The 17199-nt window shown below is 37.2% G+C and overlaps 1 protein-coding gene across 3 annotated transcripts in view; it reads right to left on the bottom strand.

Annotated features, from left to right (window-relative positions):
• Positions 1–17199, bottom strand: part of tmprss15 (transmembrane serine protease 15) — a 299749-nt gene that overhangs the window by 133882 nt on the left and 148668 nt on the right. For all 3 annotated transcript variants that reach the window (XM_088639735.1, XM_088639736.1, XM_088639734.1), the window contains exons 11-13: positions 3326–3476; positions 2817–2961; positions 2436–2525 (exon numbers count right to left, since the gene is read on the bottom strand). In XM_088639735.1, the coding sequence (XP_088495861.1) occupies positions 2436–2525; positions 2817–2961; positions 3326–3476 (386 nt within the window). The remainder of the gene's footprint in view (positions 1–2435; positions 2526–2816; positions 2962–3325; positions 3477–17199) is intronic.

The raw sequence follows: 17199 nt of genomic DNA on the forward strand, positions 1-17199 counted from the left end.
ATGTCACTTTGACTAAAATCATCAACAAACTAGATAAATTATTAGAAGTGATAGTTTAATGATTAAGGAACTTGAACACAAAACAAAAAACACTGTTATTACACTCTATTCTTTGCCTGATCTAGTGATCTGGCTTCCATTACCAAGATATAGCTCCTTATTTTTTGGTGTGATAAGGTCACTCCCCCTAAAACGGCCCAGGAGAACTGAGACATTCATTAGTTCTCTGTGTGTACTTTGTTGTGCCATTGAAAGCAGCTGAGTTGAAAGGGTTCAAATGTAGGATGCACTCTGTGTGAAGTTTGCATGTTCTTCCTTTGTTCGCATGGGTTTCCTGTGGGTACTCCGATTTCCTCTCATAGACATGTCCAAAGACATATTTTTTCCAAGGTTTTTTTTTTTCTTGGAAAATTGAATTAGTTGTGTGTGTGTATAAATTATTATAAGACCTTGTAAAACTTGTAAAAAGTAACATTTATTAATAGTACATTCTTTTTCTGATCTTAAGTAAAAAGTTTATTTTAAGTCAGTGGATGTCAGAATTTCTCGGGCCTCCATCCTCACTGTCTTCTGTTACTTCCTACTTTGTCTAAATATAAAATTAGAGTGACTTTGTGGTCTAGTCCCAAGCAAAATAAATAAATGAGAAGTTTTTAACATAACACACAATGCTGCTTTTGACTTACTTGTGCCTTCTAAAAAATAAATATTAACAAACTTGTATATTACATAGCACCTTTGGAAGTGGCTTTTCAAAGTGCTTTTTCAGTAAGAAAAAGTTCAAGTAAGGAGCTTTGTCAGCATGTGTAGGCTGCAAAGGAACAGGTAAATGTTCATTCTATTCTGAAATGAAAAGAAACACAATGTTTTGGCTGTGGAGCTTTCTTCGGGTGTGTGAGGTGGTTTGAAAGTCTAGTCTTGGAACAGGCCCCTGTGAAGAGACACAATGCTTTTTTGGTGAGAGAGGGGGGGCAAGGAGACCAGAGGGGAGGAGAGGAAATGTTTATGAGGTGGAATACCCTACCATAACCAGCTAAATAATATACTGTATTTATACTAAAAAAATAATATTGATATATGATATTCTGCTATCAAAATATCACTTTAGATTTAGATTCCATATTGTTTTTTCATATTAAGTACATTTTAAAAAGTATTACATATTTGTTGCAGGCAGCTAATGTTTTCACCAACATCTAATGCGCCACAAGTGCCAACTATTGATAATCTTTGGCAAAACACATTGTGGTATAGTGAAGCAAAGCACAGCTAATCTACCACAGCAATGAGTGCTGCCACATGCTCTGAATGGTTCCATCTGTACATGTGATAACATAAGACTTTACCATGGCTTGGGTGTGTACAAAATATCACCGTGACCCAAATGCGATTGCAAAATCTCCAAGGCCCAGATTTGTCATCATAATATATTGTTATGGCTCAAGTGCATTTGGTCAATTGTCTGATCCACATTACACAGAGCTGTTTACTTTTTAAACCCAAATCGCCAGCAGTCATATCACCCTGCAGCTCACAACTGGCAGCCCACAGAAGCTAAGTAGGTGTAAGCCTGGTCAATACCTGAATGGGAGACCTCCTGGGAAAAACTAAGGTTGCTGCTGGAAGAGGTGGGGCCAGCAGGGGGTGCTCACCCTGCGGTCTATGTGGGTCCTAATGCCCCAGTATGGTGATGGGGACACTATACTATAAAAAGGCTCCGTCCTTTGGATGAGATGTAAAACGGAGGTCCTGACTGTCTGTGGTCATTAAAAATCCCAGGGTGTTTCTTGAAAAGAGTAGGGGTGTAACTGTTACCAATCATGGCCTCCTAATAAACCCCATCTATGAATTGGCCGAATTACCCACTAATGGCTGATGTGTGGTGAGCATTCTGGCGAACTATGGCTGCCATCACATCATCCAGGTGCATGCTGCACATTGGTGGTGGAGAGGAGTCCTCATTACCTGTAAAGTGCTCTGAGTGGTTTCCAGAAAAGCGTTATATAAGTGTAAGCGATTAATAAAATCAGATACAGGTCAAGTTATCAAGTGAATGAGCCCCAATTCAACTTCAACAAGTAAACTTTAACAAATACAGATACTCATTTGTTTTGTTTGTAGCTAAGCTGTTTCTTTCTTATTTCATATTATCTGTCCTAAATGAATTCCCTTTTAGTTTACAGTATATATAAAATCCTGCCACAGTAATTAAACGTGATTTATTTCCTCTGTCTAAGCTTCATGTGAAAAATGGTTAATTCTGAGAAGGCAAAAAAAAAAGGATTGCAGAAATATTTATGCAAATATTAATCCTCAGTACTCAATAAGGGTACAACTAAAAGTTATAGACACTCAGCCACTCCTAAATTTTGGGATGATCAGTGAGAAAAGTGAAGTTATGGTGCATGCATACATAGATTCATCATGTTACTTACAAAATGCGCTGTTGATATAATTGTGAGGATAGTTGGGAGAACTGAAAGTAGAATTTGGTTCCCATAGTTCAAAAGGTCCACCACAGTCAGCTGGTGACAAGGAAAAATATCTCTCATCAAGCATGTTGATATCAGGACATTCTTAGATACTGCATTGATAATTTACAATTATTACAGAAGAATGATGTGGCACATTAAGTCAATACTACTTTTATAATAGGTAAATATTTCTGTTTACAAATAAAGTCTTAGCTTTAGGTTCCTCATTATAAGATAGTTAATGTATGATTGTTGACCATTAAGATTGGTTTTGTTAATACTTAATTGAAATTGAACAAATGACTAGAAACATGAACTCAACAGTCTGAAAGTGTGACATACTGGGTTGGGAAGGAGAGGTAGCAAGTGGCATGACTGGTGTCGGTTCTGGGTGGACACCATCGATACATGGACCAATTGTCAGCCCGATGTCATCCAAGGCTATGTCATTCCAAAGGCCAGACATCTTCTGGGCTTCAAACACAACCTAAGAAGAGTTGTAAAAGTAGGACTACATGCTCAATGCCCTCCAGAGAGTGGGGCTTTTGTAGACTGAATTGCCTCTGTAACAGACACTTAAGACATTTCCTGGTTGTCAGTTTTTCACTTTTATCATGTCATTTTTTACCAGCACATACCATTTTAGGTGTCAGAGGTGAAGAATAAAATGCCTTTTCAAAATTAAGATTAGGCTTAACTTTACCCATGATAGTTATGGGGAGGAAGTTTGACAGAAAACCAATCAATAAAAAATGGAATGCTGTACCAACAAAAACAAACAAAAATGTACTGATCCTACCTGTATTGTGGATTGGTTTGACACAAACATCTGTAGATAGGAAGGTACTAACCATCAAATCAGTAGTGTCATTAAGCGTAACCTGTCCATAGTTCCAATTATCCCCGTAGTTTCCTTCTTTCTCAAAAATAGTTTTCAGCGTATCCTGTGTCTTAGAGGTGTAAACTCTAAGCCGGAAGACATATTTGCCATACATGTGATACCTAGAAGAGTAAAAAAATATTTATTTCATACTGCTGTATGTGACAGGGTGCCTGGACAGTAACTATTCCTCTCAATATTTCTTAATTTAAGAAAAGACCATATGCATTATTGCTAGTCTCCCTGGGGCCCTACAGCCATCTCTTATCTTATCAGCTGGGGCTGCCACAATGGTCAGAGGCCAGATGGCCAGGCATATTTTTAATAAGATCTATAAAGGACCTTACTCGATCCTTAAAGGATCGAGTCACAGATTGTAGCTCTGTGAATTTGCCCCCCCTACAGACAGCACAAATGATGAAACCCACCTTATTCGTTAGTGCTACGTTTGTGCCAGTTTGTGCAGTTGAAAGTAGCTTTTGTGCTGCTTTCATTTTAGAGATATAGCGCCTTGTTTTTTTGGGGTCGTGATGTCATTCAGCCCCCCTACAATGTCCGAGGTGAACCGGACTGTTCTCAATCGTTATGGCTGCATTTTGAAGTTGCGCTATGAACTACCTGGGTCAACTTAGAGCATAGTGCCCCCTTTAAAAAATCCTGGTTCTGTTTCACATTTATGATTTTTTCACATGAGAAATATATAAAAAACAATGGTCTTGTGATACAGGAAGTTGCTAATCCTAACTTTTAATAACTTTTTTTAAAATACGTGGCTCAAAAGATGGATTGAATCTTTAAACAGCCCTTGATTTACATATTAATTTACAAACGACACAATGAGAAACCGATTACTTCTTCAAATTTTTAAAAAGGCTTTAAAAAGCTAGCTTTAAAAAACTATGAAATACTGAGATGTGCTAGTTAAAGCCTCTTTGTAAGAACATGCAGTTGCTTGCTAATGTCCGCCTATTAAGGCTACACCTGCAACTCTTCTGATTAAGGTATGATATTGGTGACAATTAAATTTTTCCTGTTCACACAAATGCACAGAAGATACTGGTATTAAAAGCAAAATCAACCGCCACCCCCAACCCAGGCACAAAATTGAGAAACAAAATTGCAGATTTGTTACTCTCGCACCAGTAACAGAGTTCTTGAACTCGGCAGACAGGTTCACTGTACAGATGCAGCCATTTAAAATGCACAGTAAAAACCCATACCACTGGCAACTACGTGTGCGCCACTGTGGCGTACCGCTTTATGTGATTGGCTGGCCAAAATGACCGACATTTTAATCCGCTTAGTATTTAATATTTATATGAAATTTTACCACTAAAGGGGATTTTTAGTAGTTGAGCATAAAAAGAAGAGGAGCATACAACATATTATGTAATCTGTATATTGCTGGTATTGGTATTTTAAAGATAAAATACACACTAGTATTCCATTTCTCTCTAAACATTTTAAGAATTAAAGTCTTACATGTGGTTATTTCGGAAACGTTTTTACATGCTCCTTCTGACCATATAACTGTACCTTTATATACTTTGTGAAAAGTGATCGTTTTAATCTTTTCTGCGATCCAGAGTTTTCTTTTAACAAACATTTCTTTGAAAAACTAAAACACCAATAGCAAAATAGCAATATTATGGACACTGTTTTGACTTTTTTATATTTCTAAATATCACAAGATGTTCGAATCTAAGGCATTTATTAATAACAATGAATAGTTTCAAACTGCTACTGATATTATTATCAATAATATGTGAAAAAAGTGAATCCTGTTTTTTTATGGTCTGTAGCTCAAATCCTGCTTAACTAAAAATTAGACACAAGAAGAGTATTATTTGACAATGCTGTGAGGCTAAAGAAGTCAATAACGATATTAATTCAAAGATCTAAATATATTTAACGCATGCGCCTGACATTAGAGGGTGTGTCTGCTCACCTGCACGGTGACGTCACCGTCTTTCCCTCTGAATAGCTACAGTAGCAGGATCTGTACCGTGTGGATCCCTTTAGATCTCCCTTCAGATTTAAAAGGTTATTAATGATATCTTCACTGTCACATTAACATTGGAATGTTTTTCCAAGTGTAAAAAGAGGCAATACGCAACGTGTCTCCTTCATACATTTTCAGTTTACAGACCGTACAAGATCATATTTTATGAATAATGTCTTCCGTATCGCATTAAAATTGGAACGCTTTTCACAGGTGTAAATCCATCTATTTTCTAACCGCTTTATCCAGGACAGGTAACAGTTTCACAACTCACCCTCCCCCCTGCCTGTCTGACTCTTTTTTTTTACCCTTCTGTGCCCGGTTAGCAGCGGGTAAGATATTTTTCCAAGAAAGATCTGATGATGAGGAAGAAAAATCACCCATTCTTTAATGCACAAAAAGTGGTTATTAACTATCGAAAACTGTTTTTATTGCTTTTAAAGTCATGCAATTTCTAAGTTAAGCAGGAACACATCATTACATCTCTTTTTTTTATTAAAAAATTCGATTGCCCAGCCTAATGGGGCGCTTAAAATATTGTGGCATTATTATATAGGATGGACACAGTGACTCAGGCACACTTTTTTCATATATAAGATATAATGATGTGTTCCTGCTTAGACATTGCACGACTTTAAAAGCTATAAAAACAGGTTTCGATAGTTAATAACCACTTTTTGCGATTTAAAACAAAATGGGGGAACGGGGACTCTCTGTCTCTTATTATCAACACTAGTCCAATTGTGGCTCTTTCGGTTTTATGGAGGGCTTCCCAGATACTGTAGTTGGGCATTCAGGTAGATTGCCAGGTGAAATAAAAACAGGTTTCAATAGTTAATAACCACTTTTTATGCGCAAAACACGGGTGATTTTTCCTTCTCCAGATCAGCTTAGAAATCTGTGTTCGCTGTAAGGTTTTTACTTCTTAATTAAACGTTTAAAATACATGTTTTGAATAGAAAAAAATCATAATCTGTTGTGTTCCTGGTATGTAGAACAGATCAGCAGGTCTTTTTTTCCCAATCAGAGGGGTGTCAGATGGGTGTCATAATCTCTGGTATATGCACACCCCAGAATTTTAACTTTTTACTGTGTGATAAAGAAATTTTAAAGCTACTTCTCAGCATAGATAAAAAAGCTTGGATTCTCATGTATCTGATACACATATCTTTTTCTGCAGTCTTTGTTGCGCTCTTGAGGATCCTTGCGATATTTTGAGCTCTCTTTGAATAATAACTGTCGCATAGTTTAAATCATTTTAATTCTTAGAAATTATGAAACGCTCAGTTAAAAGCAAGGGAAATTATGTCTGTTATAGTGGACATAAAAACAAGAGTTTGCTGCGGTGTTATTGGAAACCCAATTTTAATAACAAATCGTCTGTGTTATATCCTAGAAGACATAGACCAGCGCCAATGGGAGCATGCGCGGAGCGTAAAAGAAAATGCCTGATGAACTAGGGATTGGACAGTTTCCAAGTGCTTGTACAATCGATGTAAATGTTCAAATAAATGTGCTAAAGAAATAAACAAAAAAAGTCATTTATTCCTTTATCATATTGGCTAGCTAATGTTCTCTCTTTGCTAGTTACTTGTGGCTGTGTTTTTGCGTTGCGTAGCAACAAAGGACTATATTCTCAGGCTTAATTTTTGTGTTAAATAAATTTAAAAAAATAAAATTCATTCTATACAGCAATCACATATTTGGGGACCGTTTCATAAAACTTTGATGCTTAAAATGTTTAGGGAGAAATGGAAGACTGGTGTGCATTTTTTCTTTAAACTACCACAACCAGCCATATACAGTAAAGTTTACATACAGTAATATGTTTATGGCCTAAATTAATATCGTTTATGACCTTTAGATGTGTTACAGGCTGCATCTGTAGTTATCTTAGACTTGCAGGTATATTTATTTACTTTTACGTGGAAAACACACAAAGCAAAACAAACCAACAAACGAAGCCGAAGCAATAACCAGAAGCGAAGCGAAGCGATAACCAAAACCAAACGGGACCGAAGTCAAACGAAAGGCCTTTTCTTTCTGAAAGCCTCCATGTTAAATAGTGAATAAAATGAGTTCAGATTGGCTGAAGGCTGATTGATGATGACATCATATTGAAACAGTTGTGTGATGGTTGGCCAATGGGGAAGGGAGAACAATCAAGGGTCAGCAGTGTGGACATAACAGAAAAAAACACACACAGAACACACACTGGGACATAACACCCCCACCCATAAAAACAAACATCTAATGTTTGGACAATGAAGACAAAACCAATCAAACAATAGGCTATACTCTACCCCCAGCCAGGTCATTTCCAAGAATAAGAGTTACCCCTTTAATGGGTAGCGAAGGACGTACCCCAACCCTAACAAATCCAGTAACTAAATCACATTGTAGATGTATATGGTGTAAAGGCACTTTCAAACAACCCATTCGATGCCTTGAACTAATACACTCGAACCACAGAAAGATTGATCAGTCAAAGGCAGTGCGTCCACAATAATAAACGACTGGGCTGCTCCAGTATCTCTTAATATTTGAATTGTTTTCTGGTCTTCTGGTTTACCTGTTAGCGAAACCAATCCTTCCATAATGAATGGTTCATATCAAGGGTCAGGAGTATTTTCAATAGTCAAAGGAACAGGAACATGGCATTGCTAAACCCTACACTCTTAGATTCCTGCTGCTGCTGCTGCTGCTTACGTTTTAGGGCCAAACAATCTGCAATTATATGACCTCTCTTGTGACAATAAAAACATTCACGCTCCTCTTTAGGACGTGAGGAACTAGTTTTTATTTGGAGAGACTGAGACTGGGAACTTGGAGTAGACAAAGTCTTCTCCACACGCGCAGATGTGAAAACGTTCTTATGAGTGAGCACGAACTCAACTGCCAAAACAGCGGCTTGCGATAAATTAGTTACTTTTTGCTCATTCAAATACACAACAATGCGTTCAGGCAAACAGTTCTTAAATTCGTCTACGAGCATTAAGTCACGCAATGAGTTAAAGTCACTCACTTTACTGGCTACAACCCATTTATCAAAGAGAGTGCCCTTCTCTCTAGCAAATTCAACAAATGTCTGGTCTGACACTTTACAATGATTTCGGAAGCATTGTCTATAAGCCTCAGGAACTAATTCGTAAGCCCGTAAGATTGCAGCTTTCACAGTATTGTAATTCAAACTTTCTTCTAAAGAAAGTGTAGAACAAACTTGCTGAGCTTTGCCCACTAATCTACACTGCAAAAGCAGTGACCAAACCTCCTTAGGCCAACGAAGTGATGTGGCAATTCGCTCAAATGCACCAAAGTACGAATCAACTTCAGTCTCCCTAAACAGAGGAACTAAAGCAATGTGCTTACTTACATCAAAGGTGGTAGAGAGAGGATCTTGCAAAGGAGACACACTAGAGGTCTCGGAGTGGGTCGGCTGCACAGTAGGAGCATTCTTTCGTGCTTCTAGCTCAAGCTGTCGGAGCTTAACCTCTTTCTCCGCCTCGATCTCCATCTTACGAATTGCAAGGCGCAATTCAAATTCTGCCTGGCGTACTTGGGCTTTTTCCTGTGCCTCCATGTGCAAGCGGGCCAAACGAACTTTCAGACGAGTATCGCTTTTAGACCCGGTGGAGACCAGAGAGAACGGTTCAAAGGGAGGCAAGGTGGCCTTGACCTCAGCCTCCGCTAAGTCTTCAGCCACCCCCTGTACCTCGTCCTGTTATTCCACCACCATTAGTTACCGTAAATTCTCCTATAATACGACAAGCAAACTAATAGTATCCGGAATTTCCGCAAGGTGGAGCTGTGGCCATCAAAGTCTTTAACGAAAATATTACTAATAGTATTAATAATGAATGACCTTGGACAAGCTGTAAGTGTAAACTCAAAATATTGCCCTGGTCAACATTCCTTTTTTCATTGACCGTCTTTGTAAAAGTAACACCACAGCATTTCGCAATCACGCATTTGTTTCCAGTCATGCAAAGTACAGTAATTTTTGAGAATCGATTCACCATGCCTTTCACATGCTCATAAAAGAGATTGATTTAGGAACATAAACATATTACCGTATGAAAACTGTACTGTATACAGTATGTATATGTATATTTAATGTCTTAACTGTGCCCGTTTAAGTATTGAATATTCATATCTAATTTTACCACTGAAGGGAAATCTTAGTAGCTGAGCATAAAAAGAATAGGAGCATACTGCAACGCATGTGAAGGCCATAAACGATATTATTTTTGGAACATAAACATACAGTATATGGCTGGTCTATGGCTTTAAAGAAAACATACACAAAACATGGTTTCATTATGACCAGAATCGGTCTTGAGATATTTTGAACTTGATTTACAGTATTTGAGAAGTATGTCTTAACACCGAGACTACAGTACGTAAATACTGCTCACGTATATGTTTCTAGGTTTATATTATGCATTTCATACGGTCAAATTACTTTTGAGCAACTAATAAGAAGCGCGAAACGGTATGCCCAGGGCGTTTTAGTTTCGTTTTGTGCTGGGACTCTGCTTTTAACAAGACTTCTAAAGTCAAGATCAGCATTTATTATTGTACTGTGCTGTAATCTTGTTCTGTGCCTATTCACATTATTTTATAGCGTTTTTATAGCGTTATCAAATCTGGTGGCGCTGTGTGTTAGTTTCCTGACTCCCATGTCACATGGTCTGTGATTGAATCCCATGGAACTATTACTTTATTTTTTAACAAACATTTCTTTGAAAAAATGAAACGTTTCCCTTGGTCAGAGATTAAATAAAACCTCACTCGCACCAAACAAATTTATATTTCTAAATATCACAACATGATCGAATTTAAGTCTTTTTAATAACAATGAATAGTCACCTATGCGTTACAAAATAAACATTTATATTGATTTGAATCACGTTTTGATTTAAATCGTAAACGCGTGTTTAAATATATGTGTTTAAAGGCGATATACTGTATAAAAGCGCTGATTCTTATGGATTGTGTTCCGCCGGGGATTCAAAAAATTTATTTTTTTTAATCGCGTATCTAAGGAAAATTGCAGTATAACTTTGTTCATGCACAAACAGTGGCATGCTACATTATAATTTGGGTGTCTCCTCTTGCCAGAAAGCTCTAAATTGCATTTTGAGTGCGGTTTTTGACTTTTTCTAAATTGCAACCCATAAATAAAACTGATAAAGCTTAGACTAACTGTATTCTAAACTGTATTACAACAGCACATTGGACAATGCAACGTAAATTGCAAAAATGCACTTGGAATCTGTCCAAGCCCTCCTACGAAAATTATTTAAACTGCGACACTGATCATTCATCTCTAAATAAACTTTATTTTATATAGCGTTTTAAGCGAATAGGTAATTAGATTGCTCATAAACCTAATCGCTTTTTCTACATAAACACAGCGTGATTGCTCTCTAAAAATGCTTTTCCTTTATATTTAGGCTCAGATTTCAACTATAGATCGTATTGTTATAAACTTTCTTGGAAAAATGTATTTTATGTAAACCATGTTTGTTATTAATTCATTTAGGGCTAAAATACGTTCATTGTCTTCCAATCGAGTTGAGTTGACATTGGAAGCTTGCCACTCCCGGACTGTTAAACCAACGCATTAGCATGTTAAAGCGATTCCATTGAGGAGCCCAGCTACCAGTTAACACTGTACTTCCTACTTTGAAAATACCTGTGAAACCGGTTTAATTCGTCACAGCCAGCACTCCGGCAGAGAGGGGGTTGTACTCGTAAAGTAGAAGCAGGCGAGATTTCCAGCAAAAGACACCCCCCCCCCCTCAAAAACCCAGTAAGCAGTAATACTTTATGTTGAAAATTGAGGTGGATTTTGTTTATGATAAAGAGGATAAACTGGGATGGGAGGAAGGTTTGGTTTTGCATAAGGGGCGGGGTTATGATAATAGGAGGAATTTGCGAGAGTATAATGGTTTGATATATTTGATTTTGTATTGTGGTCGTTATCTATGTTTTTGGTTGGTATTATGTTTATATGGTTGTTTTTGTTGGTTGGTTGTTATTATGGTTATTAATAATACGATCTATAGTTGAAATCTGAGCCTAAATAAAAAGAAAGAGCAAGTCATTAGGTTTATGAGCAATCTAATTACTTATTCGTTTAAAACGCTATATAAAATAAAGTTTATTATTAATTTGCTGGACAGAGCGGTGAACATTATTATGCATAAGACAAAGATAACGATCCTGATCAGTTTAGAAATCTGTGTACGCTGTAAGGTTTTTACTTCTTAAACTTTTAAAATACACGTTTCGAATAGAAAGAAATCCTCTTCCTGGTACAGTCACATGAAGAGAGAGGTGAAACAGCCCTACACAGCCCTGTTGCAGTACACAAATATAATCATATCGTTATTAAATTCTTTAGATACGCGATTCCATATTATGTTAGCAGAAAAGCTTAAAACTACCACTTTTTCACATGCTATTTCACGTTAGTTAAATTTAATTTATTTATATATTATATATTTATATCTCTGACCAAGGGAAATGTCTCATTTTTTCAAAGAAATGTTTGTTTGTTGATTGTTATCAAAAATGACTTAAAATCGATCATGTTGTGATATTTTGAAATATAAAAGTCAATTGATTGTCCATAATATCACTATTCTATTTTTTCGAAGAAATGTTTGTTAAAAGAAAAGTCCAGCACTAGCTGGATTTGAACACACAACCCGTGAGTTAGTAATCGGGCACATAGACCAGTAGGCTACAGGGGAAGTCGCATGAAGAGGGAGGCGAAACTGCCCTACACAGCCCTGTCGCAGTACACGAATATAATCATATCGTTATTAAATTCTTTAGATACGCGATTCCATATTATATTCCCTATTAATCAAATTCTAAAAGTATGCTTGTTGACTCCGGTATCTCTTCAGTTAAAGACTTCGATGCTTAAAATGTTTAGGGAGAAATGGAATACTGGTGTGTATTTTTTACTTTAAAGTACCAAGACCAGCCATATACAGTACTGTATGTTTATGTTCCAAAATGAATATCGTTTATGACCTTCACACGCGTTACAGTATGCTCTTATTCTTTTTATGCTCAGCTACTAAGATTTCCCTTCAGTGGTAAAATTCAATATCTACAATGGGCAGAGTAAAGACGTTTACTGTACTGTAAATCTTTCTACGACAGACCAACGGACCACGAGTGCCCCTGTCGGTCAACCAATCACGTACCGCGGTACCCCGCGTCATCTTGCGTCATGATGCGCGACGCCGCAGCCAATTACCTCCGGTACGTGTCTGTACTGCTCACTTTGAATGGCTGCATCTGTAACTACAGTACCTTGCTAAAACACAATCCACAAATCAAAATCCTGTACCAACACCAAAATTGTGTAACACAAAAAAAAATCCTTAGGACGGGAATTTGATATCCACATGTAAGACTTTGATGCTTAAAGTGTTTAGGAAGAAAGTGAAATAATGGTGTGTATTTTTTCTTTAAACTACCAATACCAGCCATGTACAGTTTACATATTATGTGTATGTTCCTAAATTCATTATGGTTTATGAGCATGTGAAAGGCATGGTGAATCAGAGATTCTCAAAACTTACTTTGTATGATTGGAAACGAATACATGATCAGATCAACAAAATGCTGTGGTGTTACTTTTTGTCAATGAAAAAATAAGGTCTTTTCATTGACAAAGATGGTTACAAAGAAAGTGGACCATGGTAATACTTTGAGCTTACAGCCTGTCCAAGGTCATTCATTATTAATACTATTAGTAATATCTTCCATAAAGACTTTGATGCATAAAATATTTCTGCATAATTAAAATATTTATGATAAAGGTGGTAGGTTGTGTACTTTTGTCTAACTTAGCAATCTATCATAATATTCTGACTTTTTAATGTTTAATGATTAACATGCTGTAATACACAGTATTATAAACAAAAATATTAAAAGTCTAAGAGTATACAACTTAAATTCTCAATTGGAAAAAGATTGTCCTTCAGCAGTGACTGGGGTTTGAAACCAGGCGTTTTCTGGCAAAAGCTCAAATGCTGTATATGAAAGGTTAAGCTTTATTAGCTCCACCAGGCGGTCATTCCGGATACTATTATCATAACTGCAGTATGACGTGACATAAGATGTTATGACATAACAGGCCCACCATGTTTTATTGCAGCATACCTCGCTCATTTTGAATGGCTGTATCTGTATTCTGCTACTTATCTTCACTAATTTTCCCAGCCTATTAAAATTAACAGTAATAATGTTGGCAAACCAACAAGTGAGACAGTATGGTAAAACCTTAAAATAGCTCTGAGTTTCCTGTCTCTGTTGGCCCATTTTATAAATGGTGTTTATGACCAGTCCAATGCACTTGTAGTCTTTGAAAACTTGTATATTGTAACTGTTAATTACAGAGCTTTGTGAAGGACCTCTTTTGTTTGTGCTGCATTTGTGCTGGTTTGTGCCAGTTAAAGTAGTGCTTGTGCTGCTTTCATTTCCAAGATATAGTGCCTTGTTTTGTTGGGGTTATGATGTCACTCAGCTCCCCTAAAACGTCTTAGGGGAATGAACCTGTCTAATTTGTTAGTGTTACGTTTGTGCCGGTTTGTACCGTTGAAAGTAACTTCCCAGCTGCTTTCGTTTCAAAGATATAGTGCCTTGTTTTGTCAGGGTTGTGATGTCACTCAGCCACCCTACAATGTTGTAGGGGAACCAAACTGGGACAAATGAAGGACAAATGAAGCTTAATTTTATAGTATTTCTTATGATATAAAATAAAATATGTTTCTCAAATAATTTTACTTTTAAATAAATTTGTGGGGAGGTCGATGTATTCAATTTAAAGACGAAAGAGTGGCATCATTATTACAGTATCGCATTTCTAGTTTGTAAAGTAACTGATGATTTGTAAGTACAGAGTGTGTTAGTACAGTACCTGTAAACATGCTTGTCGATAATCACGTGTTTACCCAAAAAACAAAGCACTATATCTCGGAAATGAAAGCAGCAAAAACGTTATTTTCAACAACACAAACCGACACACACATTGGGTTTTATTGTTTGTGCTGTTTGTTGGGTGGGGGGGCAACTTCATGGATCTGCGTAAGCAAACATGTCCTGGGTCATTACATTACGTACTGTAAAACACACGACTTCACCTAGGTGAATTATGACAATCTAACAAAGGCAGTCATATCTGTTTCTTCAGAGGTCAAGGTATGCCCTCACGCTGTATTCAATACCAAGAATTTACCAGAAATACAAAGATAAAAGAACTCTGAGCTAATTGTTTCATTTTTGTGTGTAAGAACACTGTAAATACAAACACATGAATAATGACAATGTATTAAAGAACTTAGATATATGTTCACTTCTGTTATGTGAAAATAAAAATGTTTTTCCAATATTGTCATGGTCTGCATGTGAGACAGTAGGCTTTCCAATGTTGTTTTGCAGATGTGTTATGAACTATCTGTGTCAACTTTGTACATAGTGCCCCTTTAAAAAAAACATTCTGGTTCTTTTGGTGAATGTGCACAAATGTGCTTTGCATAAAAAAGAGCAACAATAGTTTTGTCATTCATAAAGTTGCAAATTCAAGCCTTTTTAAAGGCAGACAGGTCAAATCTTTACACATCCCTTGGTGCACATGTTTATTTAAAGAAGGAGATAATGAGAAACTGATTACTTTTTCAAATTTTCAATATCCCGCTATGGAGTATTAAGACGTGCTAGTTAAAGCCTCTTTGTAAGAACATACAATTGTTGCGAATGTTGGCTTTTTTAGACTACACCCGCAACTTTTCTGATTAGGGTATGATGTTAGTGACAAATTTAATGTTCTTGTTCACACAAATGCACAGAAGATACTGATATTAAATGCAAAGTCCACTGCCGCCCCCCACCTGGGCAAGCAGAAAAACAAAATTGCAGAATTGTTATCCTCGCACCCATAATAGAGAGCTTGAACTTGGCAGACTCAGGGGTAACTGAAGGTCAATGTCACCGTGCATGGTCACGTGATCACCCGAAAAATAACAAAAAGAAGCTGGGAAGCTACTTTCAATGGCACAAACTGTCACAAACACACCACTAATTAATGAGACCAGTTTGGTTCCGTTACAACATTGTAGGGCGACTGAGTGACGTCACATCCCCCAAAAAGAAGGCACTATATCTTGGAAACAAAAGCAGCTTAGGTTTCATCGTTTGCGCTGTTTATAGGAGGGGCAGGTTCATGAACCTTAATTAGCGTGGGTTGTGGGGTGTTGCATTTTTTTCCCGAATCTATCATAAGTTCATTTGTTTTGAAAATGTTTAACATCAAAACAAAGAGAAAGCAAAATCATTTAGAATGGGTCTGTAATGGTTTTCTAGGTCCTTTAATAAGATGATCAGGGATGTGTTATCAACAGACTTAAGGAAATGACGAAGATCAAGTAGGTATCTGTGTCAGCATGCAAAGGAACTGATGATATTCCATGCTGAAAGAAAAGAAAAGAGACACAATGTTTCTGCTGTGGTGTGTAAGTGTGTAGACAGGTGTACAACAGGTGTGTAGACACCTGAAAAAGGCACCACAGCCACAACATTGTGTCTCTTTCCTTTTTCTTTCAGCATGGAATAACCTTTACCTGTTCCTGTTCATCTTAATGAGATGTTTGTCTGTTTGCTCTTGCAATGAATAGCACCCAAAATGTACAAAAACAGGGGCAAAGTAAAGCCCATTGGTGATCCAGTAAAAGTGTACAGAAAATCAGATAATTGTTTCACCAAATTAACCTGTTGAGACCTGTTTACTAAGAAATCTAGAATCAATCTTACTAAATTACTGTTTAAGTCAAAAATTCTTTGAGAGTTTGCTGATATATCATAATTAACAATGAGAAAATTGCTTCATCTAATATCCTTCTTTGTAATGTGATGTTTTTTCTATCCAGACTTTTCAGTAGGAGAAATGTGAGAGCAAATGCCCTGTAGATGTTTAGATCACGTGGCCTGGCATTTTCTGGATTGGGAATAATAATAGAATTCTTGAACTTGAACTTGAACTTGAACTTTATTGCCATATGTAACCGGTACTGGTACAATGGAATTCTTACTTACAGAAAGTCTCTCGATTATAAAACAAGTGTAAAAAACAAAACAAAGTGCAAACAGTGCATCAAGACAATGTACAAACAAACAATAGACAATGTGCAAGTAAACATGCAGACAGTTTGAATGTAAACAATACAGACGTGTAAACAATGACTGGAGACGTACAATTAATAAATTACAATGAGGTAGATGGTGATGGTGTAGGTGTGGTCCGAGGGGGATGGCTAAATGTGTTCGCCAGTCTCACTGCTTGTGGATAGAAGCTATTGAAGAATCTAGTGGTAAGTGTCCGTATGCTCTTATATCTCTTGCCTGAGGGCAGTGGGGTGAAGAGCTCATGCCCTGGGTGGTGACTGTACTCTGTGATGGCCAGAATTCTACCACGGCAGCGGTCCTCATAGAGCTGTTTAATCTCGGTGAGACCACAGCCGATGATCTTCTGGGCCATATTGACCATTCTCTGCAGTGCCTTTCTTTCTCGCGAAGAGGTGTTGCCATACCACACGGTGATCCCGTTGGTGAGGACGCTCTCGATAGTGCAGCGGTAGAAGTTCACCAACACATGTATTGGCATCCCCCATCGCTTGAGGCACCTCAAGAAATAAAGGCGCTGCTGAGCCTTCTTCATGATAGAGTCAGTGTTCACAGTCCAGGTTAGATCTTTAGAGATGTGAATTCCCAAAAACCTAAAGCTGGTGACTGTTTCCACTTCCGTTCCATCAATACTGAGT

The sequence above is a fragment of the Lepisosteus platostomus genome, chromosome 7 (assembly GCF_059453375.1).
Source record: "Lepisosteus platostomus isolate fLepPlt1 chromosome 7, fLepPlt1.hap1, whole genome shotgun sequence".
Taxonomy (NCBI): Eukaryota; Metazoa; Chordata; class Actinopteri; order Semionotiformes; family Lepisosteidae; genus Lepisosteus; species Lepisosteus platostomus.